This window comes from Telopea speciosissima, chromosome 10, assembly GCF_018873765.1.
Source record: "Telopea speciosissima isolate NSW1024214 ecotype Mountain lineage chromosome 10, Tspe_v1, whole genome shotgun sequence".
NCBI lineage: Eukaryota > Viridiplantae > Streptophyta > Magnoliopsida > Proteales > Proteaceae > Telopea > Telopea speciosissima.
The window spans coordinates 26,000,991-26,020,298 of NC_057925.1; the positions used below are offsets into that span (position 1 = coordinate 26,000,991).

The window sequence follows — 19,308 nt, forward strand, 5'->3', positions numbered from 1 at the left end:
CTCTCTCTCTCTCTGTTCGCAACCCTTACAATTGAAACCATTTACCTACGATTTTGCAAACCTAGGTCCCCCTCTTGCCCTCTCCCTCCCTCTCCCGATTTTTACAAAATTGATTTCGGGTTTAGGATCTGAAATCTATTCAAAATCCTAAAATGTCGGATGCCTATTTGTACCCTCTCGTTCGAGTTACGATGGGAACAGGAAAACCTAGACACGATGGGGGTCTGATGTCTCTTCTCAGTGGAAGTCTGAGGAACCCCATTTTTAGGTTGGCATATTTTAGACTTTGCAAATGTTGTTCTATTTGTCATTTGTAAGGGAAGGTATAAGTGTAGACTTTAGATTAAAAAAGGACTTTGTTTCGATTTGGTTCATCCTCTGTGATTGAGTGGGGATTATTGTTGCTACAATTGCAAAGCAGCTGTGTAATAGCCTCATATTCTTTCAAAAATTTTCCAATTTGAAGATTTTGGGAGATGGATGGGAATGTTTGTACATTTTACGGCTTGTGTATGTAAATAAAAGTCGATTAACTGCAGCTCTGTCTTTTCCATTTTCTATACCCTGCTTTAAATTTGTTAGAATTCATGGAATGTAGCTTCATTTTGATTCTCAATTTCCATAGGTTTGCTTGTGTTAATTAAAAATTGTAATTGAAATTTATATGCAATCTTTCCTAACTACTCATCATCATCACCTACTTGGTCAAATAACAACCAGTTTATCTTCATCACTGATGGGTAGGAATGACTTAGTTAAGTGGTGAGTCAATGGCATGGACAGATCCATGTATGTCATCAGCTTATAACCCAATTCAAAACTAACAAAAATGTCGTTTGTAATACTTGTGTGGCTGATGAGATGGGATTTTCAGATTTGAAGAGGGCTCTCAGCTTTGGGTTTCACTGTTCAAGCACTGCAATATTATAGATAAGGTGGGCCACATTGCCTCCATTATTGTGTGGCTGATGAGATGGATTTCTCCTCTCAATCTCCTATGTCCCCCAATAATGGTAGTTAGGTTACTAGTTCTGGCTTATTATAAGTGGGATTATTCTGATGGACTTCTTCAAGTTCCCTACTAATTTTGGGAAGTAAGTTTCAGTCTGCACATCTCTTTTCTACCCTTCCATCAATTAGGTTAGATTTGGACAAGGAGAACATCTACATCAAATAAATGAGTGTTGAAAATTTGGAATTGAATTCATGAGTCTGATTCTGAATGCCTCCTTTAACCCCCACGAATGTCTAGATAAAAGTTTTTAAGCATTTGGGCTTTTGGCATAGTAATTCTTTATGAAAGGGAACGAAACTAGACTAAAGAAGAAATAATTATATGATAGATTTGATTGAGCTTATTGAGCAAGAGAGAGAGAGAGAGAGAGAGGTGTGGTTCTTTGTCTCCACTGCTTGAATGGTAGATGTAGGAAGGGTTGGTTGATGAGATCTTGAGGTTGTTCGATCCATGCTTGAGATGTGGTTCTTTGTCTCAATGTGAATGTTAATGTGAATTGATTATGTTAGTCAATGTGAATGTGAATGGGCGTATGCAGGGGGGAAGTATGTGAATGGATTATACTATTGTTTAACCTAATATTTGCAGGACAAGTCAATACTTTTCTTTATATTTTCTAACAAGTAAATGGGTGTGCTGCTCATTATTTACTTGAATCATTTTCTCATCATATTGTTATCTCAATTCATCTAATGTGTGCTTAGAACCTAAAGCCAAATAATTTGATCTGTTGTAAGCTTAGAACTTAAAGTGTTTTTTGCTAGTAATACCTTATGACAGCTATAACAATGGATCCATGCACCAAATCCTTTTGAGAAAGTTAATTGAGTTCTAGTATCTTTGTAGGCCTAGTTTAGTTTACTCAACTTGAGAAAAAACTCATTGGACAATGTATTTCCCTAGTTCATCTTAGCTGCTGAAATACCCTTTTGTCTCCACTGATTGAATACTACTTGATGGGTCTTTAGCTCAAATTGGTAGAGCACTTGGAACATGCTAACATGAGCATGTTCCAAGGGGATGGTGGTTCGAATCCACCAAGGCCCTTTTTATTCAAATGTTTATAGCATAGTCAGTTATGGCACTAATCCACACAAGAACCCAATTTTTAATGGCATCTTTGAAATTTGACATATTTTTATAATTACTTTAGTTATATTAATGAGATATTTTAGTTTTATGCTAAGGTTGGTAAGAGAGAAAATGATTTTACAAGTATTTTTTGGTATAATTTAGAAGGACTCAGGGTAACCAAACAGTTTTTCAGGATGATTCAACTAATAGACTCAGGGTAACCAAACAGTTTAATCTCTTAGGACAATGGATCCATTGGTGCAACGCCAATTGGTTCCTCACCAATATCAATGCAACCACCACTTGGTTCACCGAACCAACCACGCCCTAAGAAAACTATCATCTCAGCTCTCCTAGTCCACAAGTTGTTAGAAGAAGGTTGTTAGTGTTACTTAGCCTCCGTGCTGGACACCGAAACAAAGATTACACCTATGGAAGAGATAAGTGTGGTAAGAGACTTCCCTGACGTCTTTTCGGAAGACCTCACACGGTTACCACCGGACCAGGAGACGGAGTTTATGATTGACTTGGTGCCTGGTGCTGCCCTAATGTCTAAGGCCCCCTTCAGTTTGGCCCCTTCGGATTTGAAGGAACTTCAAGAGCAACTGAATGACTTGTTGAAGAAGGGTTTCATAAGGCCAAGTGTTTCCCCGTGGGGCGCACCTGTTTTGTTTGTAAAGAAGAAGGACGGTAGTATGTGTATGTGCATTGATTACCGTGAACTCAACAAACTTATGAACAAGAACCAGTACCCACTGCCTAGGATTGACGATTTATTCAATCAGTTGTAAGGCACAAAGGTGTTCTCAAAGATCGACCTCCGCTTGGGGTACCATCAGTTGAAGATTAGAGGTAGTGACATTAACAAGACAACGTTTAGATCGCGAAATGGTCACTACGAGTTTCTAGTTACGTCCTTCGGACTAATCAACACCCCAACAACTTTAACGGAGTTAATGAGCAGGGTATTTCATAATGTGTTGGATAAGTACGTTATCGTGTTTATTGATGACATTCTGGTTTACTCCAAAAGCGAAGAGGATCACGCTGACCACCTTTGTTTCGTGCTGCAGTGCTTGAGGAAAAAAAAACTGCACGTTAAATTCAACAAATGCAAGTTCTGGTTGCAATAAGTGGCTTTTCTGGGTCACCTGATTTCTGCCAAGGGTATTGAAGTTGACCCCGGCAAGGTGAAGTCCGTAGTTGACTGGGAGACACCCAAGAGTGTAGTAGATATTCGCAGCTTCCTCGGTCTAACCGGCTACTACAGGAGGTTCGTTGAGAATTTTTTGAGGATTTCATTCCCTATGACTCGACTGACCCAGAACGGAATGAAGTTCGAGTGGTCTGATGATTGCGAGAAAAGCTTTCAAAAATTGAAGCAGTGTTTGGTTTGGCTCCGGTACTCACCATTCTAAACAGTACTAGAGGGATGGTAGTCTATAGTGATGCTTCAAAGATGGGCCTCGGCTGTGTTCTGATGCAAGATGGAAAAGTGGTAGCCTATGCTTCTCAGTTGAAGGATTATGAGAAGAATTACCCAACTCATTACCTGGAGCTGGCAGCTTTGGTCTTTGCTCTGAAGATCTAGAGACACTACTTGTATGGAGAGAAGAGTGAGATCTACAGTGACCATAAAAATCTTAAGTACTTCTTCACCTAGGGAACTTAACATGAGATAGAGGTGATGGTTGGAGCTCATGAAAGACTATGATTGCACCATCCACTACCATCCCGGTAAGGCAAACGTTGTGGCGGATGCTCTTAGTCAAAAGTCTCAGACCTTATCCATCACATCCTTAGCTATCAGTAAGGAACTTGTTGAGGAGGCTAGAAGGATGGATCTGGAATTACTAGTAGAGGATGTTACTCTATCTCTAGCATCCCTATCAGTGCAGTCAACTTTGGTGGAAAGGATTCAGTCTGCCGGCCTCCAATGAACGCTTCCAAGAGATTATTGAAGCTATTCAGGATGATACACAGTGAGATCTGGATTTCACATTGACAGAAAGCGGTGTCCTCATGTTTAGGAATTGACTATGTGTTCCCAAGGATGATCACCTGAAAAAGGAAGTGTTGACAGAAGCCCACGATTCTCCTTATTCGATCCACCCAGGTAGTACTAAGATGTACAAGGAATTGAAGGGACACTACTATTGGAGTAGAATGAAGAGGGACATAGCTGAGTCTGTGGCCAAGTGTCTTACTTGTTAGCAAGTGAAGGCAGATAGACCGCAGTCCCATGGCCTTTTACAGCCCTTGCCTATGCCAGAATGGAAGTGGGAACATGTTACCATAGACTTCATCACTGGACTGCCCTGTACACGCAGGGGTGTTGATGCCTTGTGGGTTATTGTGGATAGGTTGACGAAGATAGCTCATTTCATCCCAATCAAGGTCACCTATTCTATGGATAAGCTGGCCCGCTTGTATATTGATAACATAGTTCACCTGCACGGAGTTCCAATTAGCATCATCTCATATCGGGATCCCAGGTTCACATCCAAGTTCTAGGGCGGATTTCAGAGAGCTATGGGTACCTTGTTGAGTTTTAGCACTGCCTTTCATCCATAGATGGATGGCAGTCAGAAAGGACAATATAGACCTTGGAAGACATGCTCTGCACCTATGCCATTGCTATACAGGGCAACTGGGATGAGCACATTTCTCTCATCAAATTTGCCTACAATAATAGTTACCAAGCTACTATTGATATAGCACAATTTGAAGCTCAATATGGGAAGAAGTGCCAGACTCCATTGTACTAGGACGAGGTAGGTGAGCGACGCATGTCACACCCCAAACCACCCCCTGGGAGGATTGGGTAGGTGACCCGAATTGCATAACGGCAATCGGCCAAACCCCACGGATCTAGAAGCAGTTAATACATTCATGGAACCACATTCATTCACTTTACCATAGGTAAGATCAGACTGCTGCAGATAAACTACAATTGCAATAACAAATAGAAGCGTAGCGATACGGGAAATGATGATAATATATACATAGATGAGTTTGTCCTGATACATTTCCCAACTACCCACGAACTGAAAAGTAAAGCTGACAAGAAACAAAGCCCAAAGAAATACATACATAATATATATAGGGTGAGCTGACTTAACCCCAAAAGAAAGTAAGAAAACTACTGCAGTACCACAGGCAAGACGGGGATAAACTCCTAACAAAAACAAAAAGCATCAAGTGCACTCTTCAACAGTCTTCATCAATGACCACCGAGAATGCACGCATCATTGGCACGACCTCCATCGGGGTCCATACCAATATCATCATAATAACCAGGGCTCTCCTCCTCGTAATGAGCCTCTATGCCACAGCGGCATCGATCTGCAAAATCATCTAAAGAAGAACATATATACAGTGTGAGCCCCACTAAGCTCGTGAGCAAAACCTATCATCATGCATACACGTGCAACCACAATCCACATGATCCTACATGATATGCAAGTCCAGATTAATTATTAGCCACCTAACAATACAACTAAGTCAGGTCTGTGCTACTACAATCCCCAATATATGTATCCCTAGTGCGGGCTTGGTTACCCCTTCCTGCGATACACCCATTGAGTTGTCGGAGAGGACTAGTCAGCTCCCGCATTCGTTCACCAAAGTCAGCCCGGCCAGCCCTCTGTGATTAACCTGTAGGGCAATCCATTTCTTTTCTCTTTTCTTTTCATTTCTGGCTTATAGCCCATAATCACCATTCCGGTGCAATCACATTTCTTTTCATTTCATTTCTTTTCTTTTCTCATATTCACATATGGTCACCCTCACAAGCATCCAACACCTTAACCCCTATTGGCAAGGGTACGTAGCACGGGTGATGAAACTCTAACCCCATGTCTATAAGGCATCGTATGAGCCGGGTGGTATCAACCGCATCCCATTCTACGGGCTATCACATACCTCATTTCCAAGCCGACTACGGCATCTAGTCTAACAATCACAATCATCAGATAAGATTCACAGTGTTGATCAACAGACAATCAATGTGTAATGTTTAAATAATAGAGCAGAATTTAAATAACACAACATTTATGATTTAAATTTAATAGCCAGCATAGCATCATAGTTACATGTACATATATGATAATATTTCACTCACCTAAATCTGGTTCTAGGTACTCAGTTGCAAACTCAGTTCCAATAGCAGTCTAGTTATTGGCCTCGAGCGCGGGATCAAATCCTAAATGTAAATCAAAAAGTGTCTTATTAAGTTTCCAATCTGTTTCCAGTAATCCTAGGGTTAACCTAAACTTATTGGGTTGACCCGGTGTTCAGTTGGTTCTCACCTGGAATTCCCTGGGCCTTGCACTGGGCCTTAGGTCTATGTCCCGGTGCATCATCCAGAGTTGGTGGTCTAGGGGTAAAATGGTCATTCTCAATGATTGTACCTGATCCTAGGTCAGATTAGGTTTACAGTGCTGTCCACAGCTTGTCTGTGTTGTAGGACCAAGCACAGGCAGAGTTTCCATCACCTGCGGGGCCCACTTGGGTTCCAAAGCCAATCCTTCTTAAGGACAGATGTGGAAAAGGGCATTTAGGCCATTTCCCATCTTCCCACACTATCACATGGTCAATGGGTGAGGTCCCCAAGGCCAAATCAGCATTTCTGCAGCAAATCCCTTCACTGGGTGATGGCTCTGGGCGTTGGGTACATCGCCCAAAGTCTTCAAATCGACAAAGGGCTGAGATTCCAAGGTTGGGCTTCATAGGCAGTGCTCAAATCTGATCCCCCTGCATGTTAGGGAGCTAGGTACCCCTAGGGGTGATCTACTTTTTGGTCCAAGTGGATTCTCTATTGGGACCACCACTTGGCTGCCAAAGGCTGCCCAGACAGCCTAATGAATAGTGTCACAGGGTTTTCTTCAAGCATGGATCTCACATTCAGCCACATGCATGGCTGGAAACAGATGTAATATGGTGGTTCATGGCTGCAATTACCTAGGGCTAGGTCTGTGTAGCCATAGCTTGCATCCAGGGTTTCAAACAACAAGCCAACAGTGGATCTGGACAGTGCAGCCATGCACAGCCAGATCCGGCTCACACAAATGGCATATCAGCCTTATGAAATTAACTAACATCTTAAATCTCCCATGCTCTATGCTTGCATGGCAGATCTGGAGACATCCATAGCACTTCCCAGCTATTCTGGGCTGCCAGAGAGCTGAAACACATCCAAAGCATAGGGATTCAAAGGGGCAGTAGGTGTAGGTATGCAGATATATACCTGAGCAGGGCTGGGAGCCATGAAAATCTAGACCCAGGTGTGTGAGCAGCCTAAATGAGCCCAAGGCATTCCTGTTTATAGGCCCAGCCCACACTAAGCCGTGTTTGGCTGGTTAAGGTCTATTTGTAAAATGCATTCTTTACTGCATTTTCAACCATTCTGGGCTCTATGGTGGGGTCCACACCGAACTAGGGGTATAAGGTGGTCCCTCAGACTCCCCTCTATCTATGGAGGGTGCCCATATCCATGTTGGGTGGTCCCCACAATTAAAATCCATTAAAATATGCTATTTCACTCATTGGGTGATGTCTCTGGGCCTTGTCTACATCACCCATTGCCATCGCCCAGAGATTTCAACAAGCTGAATCTTAGTGGGGCTTGCATAGGGGTTTGACCCTTGGTCAGAGCATTGTCCCCACTTGCCATTTAGGGGTTTTTGCACACTTTTCCAGAGGTAGGTCCCACTATTATGGGGAGGAGAGAGATTACTTGGGGTCCTGGCCATACATAATGCTATGAGCTGTGCAGCTGCAGGGGTCAACTATCCACCTTCTGACAGGTATATAGGGGAACATGCATAGAGTTTCCTCATTAATCCCAGTCACTGGAGTGGTACTCCACAGTGTTCCTGGTGGCCTGGTCAGGGGTTCCTGTCCTTCAATCAAAGTTCCAGCCAGTCAGGAGCAGGGTTTGACAATGCATCCTTGGGCCGGAATTAATTCAAGCAACTTGTGAGAAGGTGGACTTGATCCGTGAGTGAATCAAGGCTACCCAGTCTAGGCAGGGAGGCTATGCGGACCAAAGACAGAAGGATCTAGAGTTCTCCCTCGGTGACAAGTTATTCCTCAAGGTTTCGCCCACCAAGGGCATGATGCTGTTCAACAAGAAGGGCAAGCTAAGCCCGAGATTCATTAGGCCCTATAAAATCCTTGTGAAGGTCGGACCAGTGGCTTATCGGTTAAAACTCCCACCATCTTTGGACAGCGTACATGACATTTTCCACGTGTCCATATTATGGAAGTACGTGCATGACCCAAGTCATGTCCTATCTCAAGAACCACTAGAGCTAGCATCGGATATATCTATAAGGAACAGCCCAAGAAGATTCTAGACAGCAAGGTGGTGAATCTTCGCAATCGACCTATTCACTACGTGAAGGTGAAGTGGTGCAACCACCTGGACGAAGAAGCATCTTGGGAAGCCGAAGTGGAGATGTGAGCGAATTATCCTTCCCTTGGATTCTTACAAGGTATGTAAAATTTTAGGGATGAAATTCTTGTAAGGTGGGGGGGGGATGTTACATTCACACCCAGGTTTACTATTTATTTATAGTTTCTCTCCCTTGTGACGTGTAGATATTGCTACCGTGTATGCTGGGGAACTGTTTTCACTGGTGGTCAAGCCCAGCTATAGGATCATTGACTAGTTCACAGGTCTGCCTGTCGAAGAGAGTTTCCTCAACCGACAGTGGGTGAGATTCGCTGATGGAGATTTCATCAACCATCCTCCTAGCACGAGCCCCCGGAGTGAAGAGTATTGAAAGGCATTTCCTGTGTCCCCATATTTAGACACCTCGCTCAGCGATGAGCTTAGCATCGCGGTTGGGAAACTCTTCGGGATCATGAAGGACATGTCATGACGGTCGAGGGGGAAAGTTACTACCCTAAAGTATGCTAGTGTACCCTCCCCTCTATGGCCTTGAAGTGTGGGCCAATGCCCAATAATTTTTCTTGTGTTTTTACCCTTACAGTAGCGGCAGAGTCACGGATGAACTCACAAGACTGGTTCCCTCTGTGGATCCATCCGTGCTATTTTAGGATTTTGAGTGATTTCCTTATGTGGGGCCCACACCCCATGCCCCAAACATTATTCCTGAGCCCCCAGACAAGGTGGACCCCACCGTTGGTCCCCTTAAAATGTGTATGTGCTATATAGGTGGGCCCACTAGCCTATGGTGGCATTTAAATGAGTTTTACTCTATGAACCCCAACCCAAACAGGCCCTAAGTGGGGCCACTTGTTATAAATGCACAGCTCAGCCATTCATTGGCTCTTTCACTTCTCCCACCAACCAAATCATTGAAGGCTGGAAGAGCATTAAAGGTGAAGAAAGAGGTGATTGGAGGAGGCTGGAGGTTGAACCCATTCATTGGCTCATCAAGTTTGATGAGTGCCTTCCCCTTCTTCCTATCTTTCCAGTTCAAGTGGGGGAATCCTCATAAGGATCGATCCCAACTTAGGGTCTCCTTTTGGAAACCCAATATCATCCTTTAGTCCCCTAAATGGAGACCTACCACTCTCTTTCTTAATGTTATTCATGACCTTAATGGCCTGAACTGTTGTTCCAAGCCTTAGGGCCTAAACCTAGGAATGGAGAAACCCTAGAGGTGGTTCCAAATCCCTTGAATCCTCTAAGGCCCATGATTGGGCTGGGTGCTATTGACCCTAACGAAGCTTGGGACTCTCCTCCCTAACCCTAGGAAGCATGTGGTCTCAAGGACGGAAGGCTGGAGGTGAAAATCCTCCAAAATCTCGGACTGAGACTCGACGGATCCATGAATGGATGCAGCGTCGTGGTTCTGTCCATAGATCCGTTCTATATAATCTGATTAACTGGCTAGGATGGAGCCAAGAACAGATTTACCTAGTGGTTTCGTCTGTAGTTCCATTCCCTCTCAGGAATGTCTCAGAATTCGGACAGATGCACGAACAAATTCACCTAGAGGTTTCGTCCGTGAATTCATCCCTCTTATTTTCACTGCATGCCTGGACGGAGCTAAGAACGAACTCATCTGGTTGCCTCCGTCCCTGCATCCGTTCGTGCTATCTTGACTGAAACCTCAAATTAACTGTTGGGACCCACTTATACCCTTCCAACACTATTCTCACGCATCCCCAGATTTCATAACTTGTACAGGAGAGCGCATACTAAGGTAAATCCCATCAAACACCTTAGGCGACAATCGAACAACTTGTGAGTGGGTTTTGGGTGATGTTTGGGTTTGTTCTATATATGAATTATATAAGTGCTTCACACTTGCATCATTATGAACATACTGCATTTTTCTATATAAACTATCTTGGTTACGAATTGATGTGAATTGGCTATGTTACTTTACATTATTATATTGGGTTACGGTGCCGGGTGTGCCGGTACCAAAACCCCAGAGATGGTTATGAGATTTATTGATTGCCATCCTGCCCTGTATGCGTCATGCTGTGCTGGTACCCAGGTACTAGAAGGAATGGGACGTTGATGCACCCAAAATACCTCTCGGGACGATAGGACTTACATGTAGTATATCTGCAGGTAGGATTCACTTCCCTATGCTACGATCCTTACCAACAGGGATTTAGGTGTTGGGTGGTCGGGGCTCCTTGTTGCCTATGGGGGAGAGAGGCCAGGTCAGAGATGACCACTGATCATCGGGATCTGCCACTGGGTGGTCTTGCTGGCTTCGACCGCAGTAGGCTCCCTGGTGATAATAAAGGTTTCATTGTAGCGATAAGTTAAGTGATCCACAGTGACTCCCGAGTTATCATAGTAGCATATACTCCAACTTAGACTGTGTGTTAGGTGGAAAATTTATTAACATTACATTCATCATGGACTGTGTGATTGTGTGTTTGTGCATTCCCCTTCCTCTCACTGGCTTAGTGGACCTAACCCCCTGTGTACACACTCTTTTAGATTTTGATGCAGATGGTGGTTATCTGGCTGATCTCGAGACCCAGTCAAATGATTATGATGGTATTGGCATGGAGGAACCCGATGCTGTGTCGGAGGAACACGACGACGGATGCCCCTTTGACGATTGTGCCCATGGGCCATGTTGATGCTAGGGATTGTCCTTTCTTTTGATTCTTTTGGGGATTTGTGCCCATTATGAACATTTGTCTGTAATACTTTATATTTTTGAGTAGTTACGTCATGGTCAATCGGCAAACAGTGTTAAACTTTATTTGTATCACCTAGCCAGCTGAACATATAGTAACTGCTATCTAAATTGCTTCCGCTTGTAATTACTCTGTCTTGAATGGAATTTCCCTTCCTTTTATACAAATTGTAATTATTATGTTTGACCTTGACTATTGACTGTGGACTGGGACAATCTGTCAGCAATCCTGGTAGCGAAAGGGGATGACGCGTGTCATCCTAGTCACCCCTTGACTGTGCTTTATTACTATTTGGAAATGGGGGCGTGATATACACGGAGGACATACTTGAAGCCTCACCCTTCTCAAGGCAAAACATATGTTGGCCAGTTCCACAGGACTCTTGGAATCCATTATTAGTTGGAGAATTTTTAGACCCTCGTCGTCGAGGAGCGGGACCTTATTCTGAGCAAAAGTGTTAGGCAAGCGCCACACACGGGGAAACTTGTATCCCAAGCACAAAGCCCAAAAGAACCTCTATTTCCAAGCATGGATGGAAGAGAGGATTTAACCCATAATTAGGATGTTCGGATCACACTGGCAAAAGTAATACCATCAAGGGTGGGAACTAAGTGAGGTAAGTAGAAAGCATCTTATGAACAATGCGGGGGAAGAACGTCTACATAACCGAGCACACTTAAGGATGAAGGCGCCAACACACCTCCAAGAATTCAGAAGTAACTGGCTGGGAGCCACTCCATAGTGTTCAAGAAGGTGAGAAATGAACCGAGGAATAGGAAGACAAAAACCTGCCTTGAAGGCATCATAAATAAGGCTAATCTCACCAGGATGATCGGTATTCGCTCTATCTTCGGGAGTGGCAGCCCTAAGGTCAATGGATTAAGGAATCGAATAGATTTCTCGAATCTCAACGACATCATACACATCTAACATGGAAGGGATATCCTCTACCCTCTTTCCTATGGTGGGATCGATCTAGGGTTGGCGAGTGTGAAAGACCCTAACGCAGGAGGGGTAGAAGTTTTCTTCGAAGGCTTACTAGAGGAGGTACTCGCGGCAGCACCGGACCGAGTGTGATGTACCACTGGAAACTCCCCAGAGGGAATCACGGCAGCATCCACAAATGCTGGAGCGTGGAACAACTTGTCTGACTCCTCAAACAGGGACTCAGTGTCCCCTCACGGTGAGCCAAGGTATTTTTGGAACTTGACATTTCTTTGATAAAAAGAAAAGAAAGCAAATGCAAAAGGAAGGAGAGGAAAACTTACTCGAACGAGAAGAGTGTAGTTGAAAAGAAGACACAAAGTAAAAAACTTCAAGGAAACTTAGAAAGGCAGAAAATTAGAACTCCAGAGCTTCAGAACTTGAAAACAATAATGAGGAAGAAAGGTCCAAGGAAGTTAGTGCCTTACATAACCTGAAGAAAAGGTTGGACGCTTCAGATCAGTCCAGCATGTTCCAATGGATGGTCAAGATGCAACTGAAAATTCAAAGTTAGAGCGTAGGAGGACACGTGTCATACCCTTAAAGGAAGCTTTTTTGACAAGGTGAAACTGGGATACTAATCATTCAAATTCAACTTTATAATATCTTTTCAAGTCCTCTTGAAAGGCACGAAATACAGAAGATATTTTGGACTCACATGCTAGAAACGGAAAATGGCGGCACTTTTGGAAACCAACGCTTCATATCCAAAGCCATAACCATCAACGGCAACAACATATATTTTAGAAACGAGACGACTTCCCTAATCCGAGATGTGTTCGGTGATGCCGACCATCCTAATTAACCGATCATCAACATAAATCCCATGGTCCACCAGGGTCAAGAATAACAGATAACCGATCATGATGGTTGGTAGAATGACACCTAGAGGAGATGTGAAGTCCTCCCTATGACTTGCCCTAGACAAAGGGAGTAGGGGGCAAATGATACACCATATCGTATCCAATTAGTTACTAGATGACGCGTGGAAGAGTGGAGCCTGAGAAGCATACTCCTTCAAAGACTCCTATATCATATGAGGCAAGGTAAAACGTTGATAGACACGTTAACAAAGTTAGTTGGAAAGAATCCCGATGGCGTTAAGAATGGTAACCGCACTCCATGTATGCAAAGATTCCTAATGGCTGAAATTTAGGAGAGGATCACTCCTCCAAGGAGTATCCACAGCCTAGAATGACTCAATCATCCTGAGAAGAAGAAAGGCAATCTTGCACATCTTTGGAAAGGGAATCATGGGGGAAACATGTATAAATAGAGGTCATAGTGCCATAAGGAGGGACCACTTAATCAATTAATAAAGATTTTTGCAGAGTTCTTCATGTCCATTAGAATTTCTTGTGTTGAGAGAGGGAGACCTCGCCTCTTTCTTTATGCCACAGTTTGTAAGGTGAATCGAGTATCTAAATTTTTATTCAATGAAACCCAAATCTTACGAAGGGAATGTCTCCTAAATTAGGAGGAAAAGAAGAAAGGGGAAAACTGTACAATACAATAGCCCAAAACAATGTGCGAGTCCTTGGGGGAGATGTGACAAAACCTATAACATGTGGGAAGTTTCCCTTTAGCATCAAATGTAATGGAATCCTAATTCTGCTTTTGATCATGAAGCTGTACTAAACTTGATTTAAGTTTAGGGGCAAAGAATGCTGCCTGGTCTCGTGGCCCTTGCATTTACACACAAGAGCATACGAAATTACCGCGCTCGAAGAAAGAAAAAGAAGGCCCCAGATCCCCTTTGGCAACGATACAAAGCAGGTTGCCCCAATGTTGGTCTCCTTGGTGATGACCCAAGAAAGTATCAGTTCATTGTTGAGTATGGTACCTTGAAACCCTGTCCTTGGGGATGTTGCAAGCCCCCAGCAAATCCCCCTTCCCAAGACTCTCCTTCTTCGCCACCACCACCACCTGAATCACCATCAGAAGCCTCCATGCCATGCTATATGATGCACCATTCATCCTCTTCTTCACGATCCAGTTCTTCCTCCTCAGTTAGCAGGAACTTTTAATGGTAGAAAATTTGGTTTGGTAGTTGTAATAGTAACTTTTAATGGTGGGTGACAGTTACCATTGGTTAGTTGTAGTAGTTACCAATGGTAGTTGGTTGTTGTAATAATGGTAGTTAGTTTGGTTGTTGTAATAGTTACCATTGATCAGTTGTAATAGTTACCAATGGTAGTTACCCATGTGGGTTGTTGTAATAGTGTTATTAAGGGTTTGTTGTAATAGTGTCTAGGGTAGCTATAAATAGCAACCCTTCTCTCATTTGTAGGGCATCCTTTGCAAGACATTAGTACAAACCTCTGAATGGCTCACCCATGACATCTTGTGAAATAAAAATCTCATCCATATTGATGCCCCTATGCGCGCTCATTGGCTCTTGCACTGGTGTAGAGGTTACATGACCAGGCAGCAATCTCTTGCCCGTAAGTTTAATATTATATTATGGGAAAAGTGTCTTTGAACCTACAATGTGTTCTGCTCGCATTCCCCCCCCCCCTCCCTTCCCCTCCCACACACACATAGGTTTCTTTATTGTTTTTTTCTCTTGGAAAGTGAATAAAAATTTTCGTTGTGAGAGGATGTTTGAAATGCTGTAGTTTCAAGGAACCCTTCTTCCCCTTGTGTTATTCACCCCTTCATTTGTAAATTTAATGGAGTGGGTTCTCTAAGCAAGAAGCATAGGGAAGTGCATTAATGGAGTGTAACAAAATGGTATTGTCCGTAGTAGTATAGCAAGGTCATTTCATGTGAGAAGAGAGATAACACAAAGTTGCTAACGTACCTGCCCTAGTGGCTTAAAGAACCTTTTCCCTTTAAGATATTCACTCTTTCATCAAACAAATATATCCAAAAATCTGTACATCACCATGTGCTCTGAATATACTAAATAGATGTATTAATACAAGTACCTGATTGAGGTCTTTCTGGTTACATACATGGAATAATGAATAAAGCATCACAAATATTTCAAAATACCATTGTTAATTAGAACCAAAAGAATGCGGCGAGAAGGAAGACATACAATATCTCCCTTCAACCCGTTAAGCCAAATTCCGCGAAAGGAAAGAAAATCCATGGACCAATCCCATTGTCTCCACCTCATAGGAACTACCAGATCACCCCAACGCTACTTATACCTATTTGATATGTAACACTTCCACATCCTATTCACCTTGTAATTGTATTCGGTATACAAATACACTAGCTGGCCATCACATACCACAAGGCAGACATTGATGCCCATGGTTGCCTCCATGTGACAGGGGACTCCACACCAGTTATTTCTCCTCACTCTCATTTTTTATGCTTGTAACATGCTTGTTTGAGCTGAAACCTAACAATGAGGTGCCTTTTTTCCTTCTCTATTGTTGCTTTCTTTCCACATCTTTGAGGATGTATGTATTGAAAGTAGTGGAGGAAACACATCAAGAACTCAAGACAACCTCACTATGCGTAACACCATCCTCCATCCTTATCCATGACTTGAGTGAGAAAGGTTGTTGAGTCATCTCAAGAATTCTTGCTCCCCTAAGCCAGTTCCCATAACCACCATAACCAGTATGCCGAGCATAGCACAGCCAAAGCTTGTTGTAAGGGCAGCACCAATCTAATCCATGGTTGTGACCAACAAACACAGCCTGTCAAATGAAGAGATATATAAGAACATCAGATAGATGAAACCATTTGATGATCGAGTCAATCAGCACAACATAGACATTTTGTAAGTACTAAAGCCTATGCCCTTCTACTTAAACTGCTAACCTTGACAGAAGTTCTATTTACAAGAAAATCCATCATCCCCATTTCAGATTCTTGAGGAGCAACTGCCTCTAAGTTAATGGAACCCACACAAGGCTTTTGTATTCCAGACTTTGGAGCAACCTCTTTATAAGCCTCACTTGGTATATGCCAAAAAATTATCTCAGGCACCCTGTAAGGTAAACAAATCAGGTAAACCTGCATTAACATTTAAACTGAACCGGTCATCAACCACCAAGGACTCCATTCCGGATTGATCTTTAAAACAGCAAATTCAAACACATAAAAGCAGGAAAAGGAACTAAGGAATGATCTCCCAGTATACCTTGACTGAGGGTTGAGCTCCTGTGATAAATTCTGAAACCATTTTACTTGAGCGTTTGATATGATTTCCGGGTAGGAACCACCACCAGAATCCAGGAAGTAGAGAAAAGCCACAGGTGATTTTGGATCGTGGGATGAAGAGACCTGGAGTACATAGTTGGATACACTAGGCCAAAGATCTTTAGGCCCATTTATAGAATAAGATGACCCGTTGTTCTGTATTATTTCATTCTTCATCAGTTCCACGCGCTGTGTCCCTTTGAAGCTGCACGATTCTTCTCCTGTAAAGCATGAAAATTGATGTCAGGAACAATGAAATTCAGAAAATCCATTTATGATTTCATTAAATTCTGTGTTCTGAAGAATCCTAGTTAACTGTTCGAGTACCTGAAGTTAGACAAGTCGAAGGAGGTGGGCAACGAAGTTGAGGAACTCCAGAGGCCGAGAACCAATCGATTGGCCATTCAAAAGGCATGTCGTCGTGGTTCCCAAACAATGATGCCCATGGAATCCTTCTTGCTCTGGTTGGAGAGATTGCCATATCCCAGTACAAGCTTGCGTTTGCGATAGGTAGATTGTTGGCTGTCACTAAATCTCCGAGATAAACTACAAAATCTGCAACGATGAACTTCTACTGGATGAACTCCTTGAACTAAACCATGGATGCCCAATGCCCATCAAGTAAGGGATGAAATGCATCAATGAGAATCTGAAATTAGGAACTACTATGGCATCTCACCTGGGTTTTCGAGGTCGAGTACTGTGGACATGACTCTATTGGAATTGACGTCTTGGCGAGGACCCCAATCAGTCCATGCGTTCTCTCCGTAATGGAGGTCTGCGAATAACGCAATCTTGAATGAAGAGTTCGGCGAGAATTGGAGGGGTTTTGGGGCCATCGTTTGAAGGATGCTGCTCTTCTGTGGGCTTTCACGGCCAATGGCAATGGCGACGATGAATCCAAGGAGTATTGCAATGAATGCGAACGACAAGACTATGAATCGATTTCGAGCCATTGCCATTACAGAATGTTGTAATTGGTTATCGTGTTTGAGTTTCTGATATTCGATTCAGCCGTTTATGTAATGGTGTAATGCGTGTGTTCCCAACCTAAGCTTATTATCAAATCACGATGGTACCCACACTGTTTCGGAGGAATAGTGAGATAACAGAGGTTAGTTTCGACATTAGAGAGGTACTAAACTGACAAAAGAGGAACAATAACAGGATATTCCCAACTCTGATCCCTACGAAAGGAAAAGTTTTTGGTAATAAGGTGACACGTCTATACATTAATCGTTTTTTTGAGAGCTGCACTCTAACGGCAAGCACCAACGAATTGAAACGCGACTTTCATACATTAATCTATTGATAGGAAATCTGCTCTTCCTTAAGCTAAAGGTATCTATGGTAATCTTTCAAAAAATGGATTCTATTGTTTCTTCTGATTCTAGGAACAGAATTAGAACAGATTTTATATGGGTTGTTCGGTCCATTTCTGTGATTTTTTGAAATGAACTGGGTGATATAATTGATTCTGGCAAGCTTTTGAGAAACATCAAATTGGTGTTTCTCAAATTTTAGAATTGATTCTATCAAAAATCGGGAAACAACGTCCAACTTAAGTGGCACAGGGGTATTGATGGAATTTTTCATCAAAATATAAAACATAATCCTAAAATAGATTTCTTCTTGCGACCTCCGTAGACGCTTCCTTGCGTTTGAGTTTGGTCGACTTCAATAGCGGGACAACCACAAAGAGAAGACCTCAATCGTCACTACCCACATCTCTCTCTCTCTCTCTCTCTCTCTCTCTCTCTCTCTCTCTCGCTAAATGTGCATAGGTTGGGGCAATATAGAAACAAGTAATGTTACATCCTAGAGAGAAGGAATGTGAGTGAGAGACAGAGAGAGAACAAGCATCAAGGGGAGAGTGAATCGTGGAGGGAGGAAAAGTCAAGTCTAAAGCTTATTTTGAGAGAGAGAGATAAGAAGGATCTAGAAGACAGAATGGAAGGGGGAGAGAGACTTTGGGAAGGACCTAGAAAGAGAGAATGGGAGGGGATAGAGGGGAGAAGTTTGAAGGGGCAAGAGAGAGATTGAGTATAATAAAGAGACTCCCCCAAAATGTCTAAGGGAGAGATATATATTAAATAAATTTATTATATTCGGGGCAGGGGAGATCATGGAGAGAGAGGGATAGATCATAGATGGTTCATGGAGAAGGAAAGAGGGGAATGAGAGGGAGAAATTAGGGTTGAGGCAAGTGTTGGTTTGAAACTAATGGTGCAGTGGAAACGGATCAAGAACATCGCTTTTGCATTCATATTTGAAAAACCACGGTGAACCAAAAATAACATAGGATGTTAAATCCGTGCCCAAAACCCCGCTTTAAAACTCGGTCGACCACCGTCTGGTTTGAACCTTTATGTAGAACCGGAGCGGAGTACGCTCGTGAACTGTGGGACCATGATACTCAAGCCATCCCACAAGATTGTTGACCGTGACTCTAGAGAAGTCGAGGATAGGTACATCGACAGAGATAGGGGAAAGTTTGTCTTCGAGGGTGCATTCCTATCATTTCCTTATTTCGAGGATCCGCCCAGCCCTCGCCCGGTGTACCCGTTCCCACTTATAGATGATTGGGAGTAAGTTAATATCCTAATAACTCATGAGTATAAATACTAGAATGGGCTTAGGACCTGATGTTCCTTCTAATCATATTATGGGCATAGTAGTATAATGGGCCCAATAACTTAAAATGAACCTAAAGACCTAAGACAACCAAACATGACTTAAGACTAAAGTGAGGTAAATAGGGGTCAATCCACTATTCACCTCACAATAGAAAACCTAAATCGTGGAGAGGAAAGGAGAGAAGGAAAGAAAGAAGAAGAAGAAGAAGGAAGAGAGGTGGAACCCAAGCTTACTCTCCTACATTGGTGAGCATTCTCTCTCTCTCTCTCTCTCTCTCACTTCCTAATTTA

At 42.9% G+C, this 19,308-nt stretch overlaps 1 protein-coding gene across 1 annotated transcript; it reads right to left on the minus strand.

The window, feature by feature from the left end:
* Positions 1-15,610: 15,610 nt before the first annotated feature.
* Positions 15,611-17,361, minus strand: LOC122641777 (probable inactive purple acid phosphatase 16). The gene is made up of 5 exons (XM_043835077.1): positions 17,061-17,361; positions 16,709-16,936; positions 16,323-16,602; positions 16,001-16,169; positions 15,611-15,876 (listed from the first exon to the last, which is right to left on the minus strand). Exons 1-5 carry the CDS (start codon positions 17,341-17,343, stop codon positions 15,664-15,666), a joined length of 1,173 nt encoding a protein of 390 aa, XP_043691012.1. The 5' UTR covers positions 17,344-17,361; the 3' UTR covers positions 15,611-15,663.
* Positions 17,362-19,308: the final 1,947 nt, after the last annotated feature.

Coding starts and splice junctions, on each gene's coding strand:
- LOC122641777 (XM_043835077.1), bottom strand. CDS start 17,343: ATGGCAATGGCTCGAAATCGATTCATAGTCTTGTCGTTCGCATTCATT. Junction 16,603..16,708: donor TTCGACTTGTCTAACTTCAG/GTACTCGAACAG, acceptor CATGCTTTACAG/GAGAAGAATCGTGCAGCTTC. Junction 16,170..16,322: donor GAGCTCAACCCTCAGTCAAG/GTATACTGGGAG, acceptor TTTACCTTACAG/GGTGCCTGAGATAATTTTTT.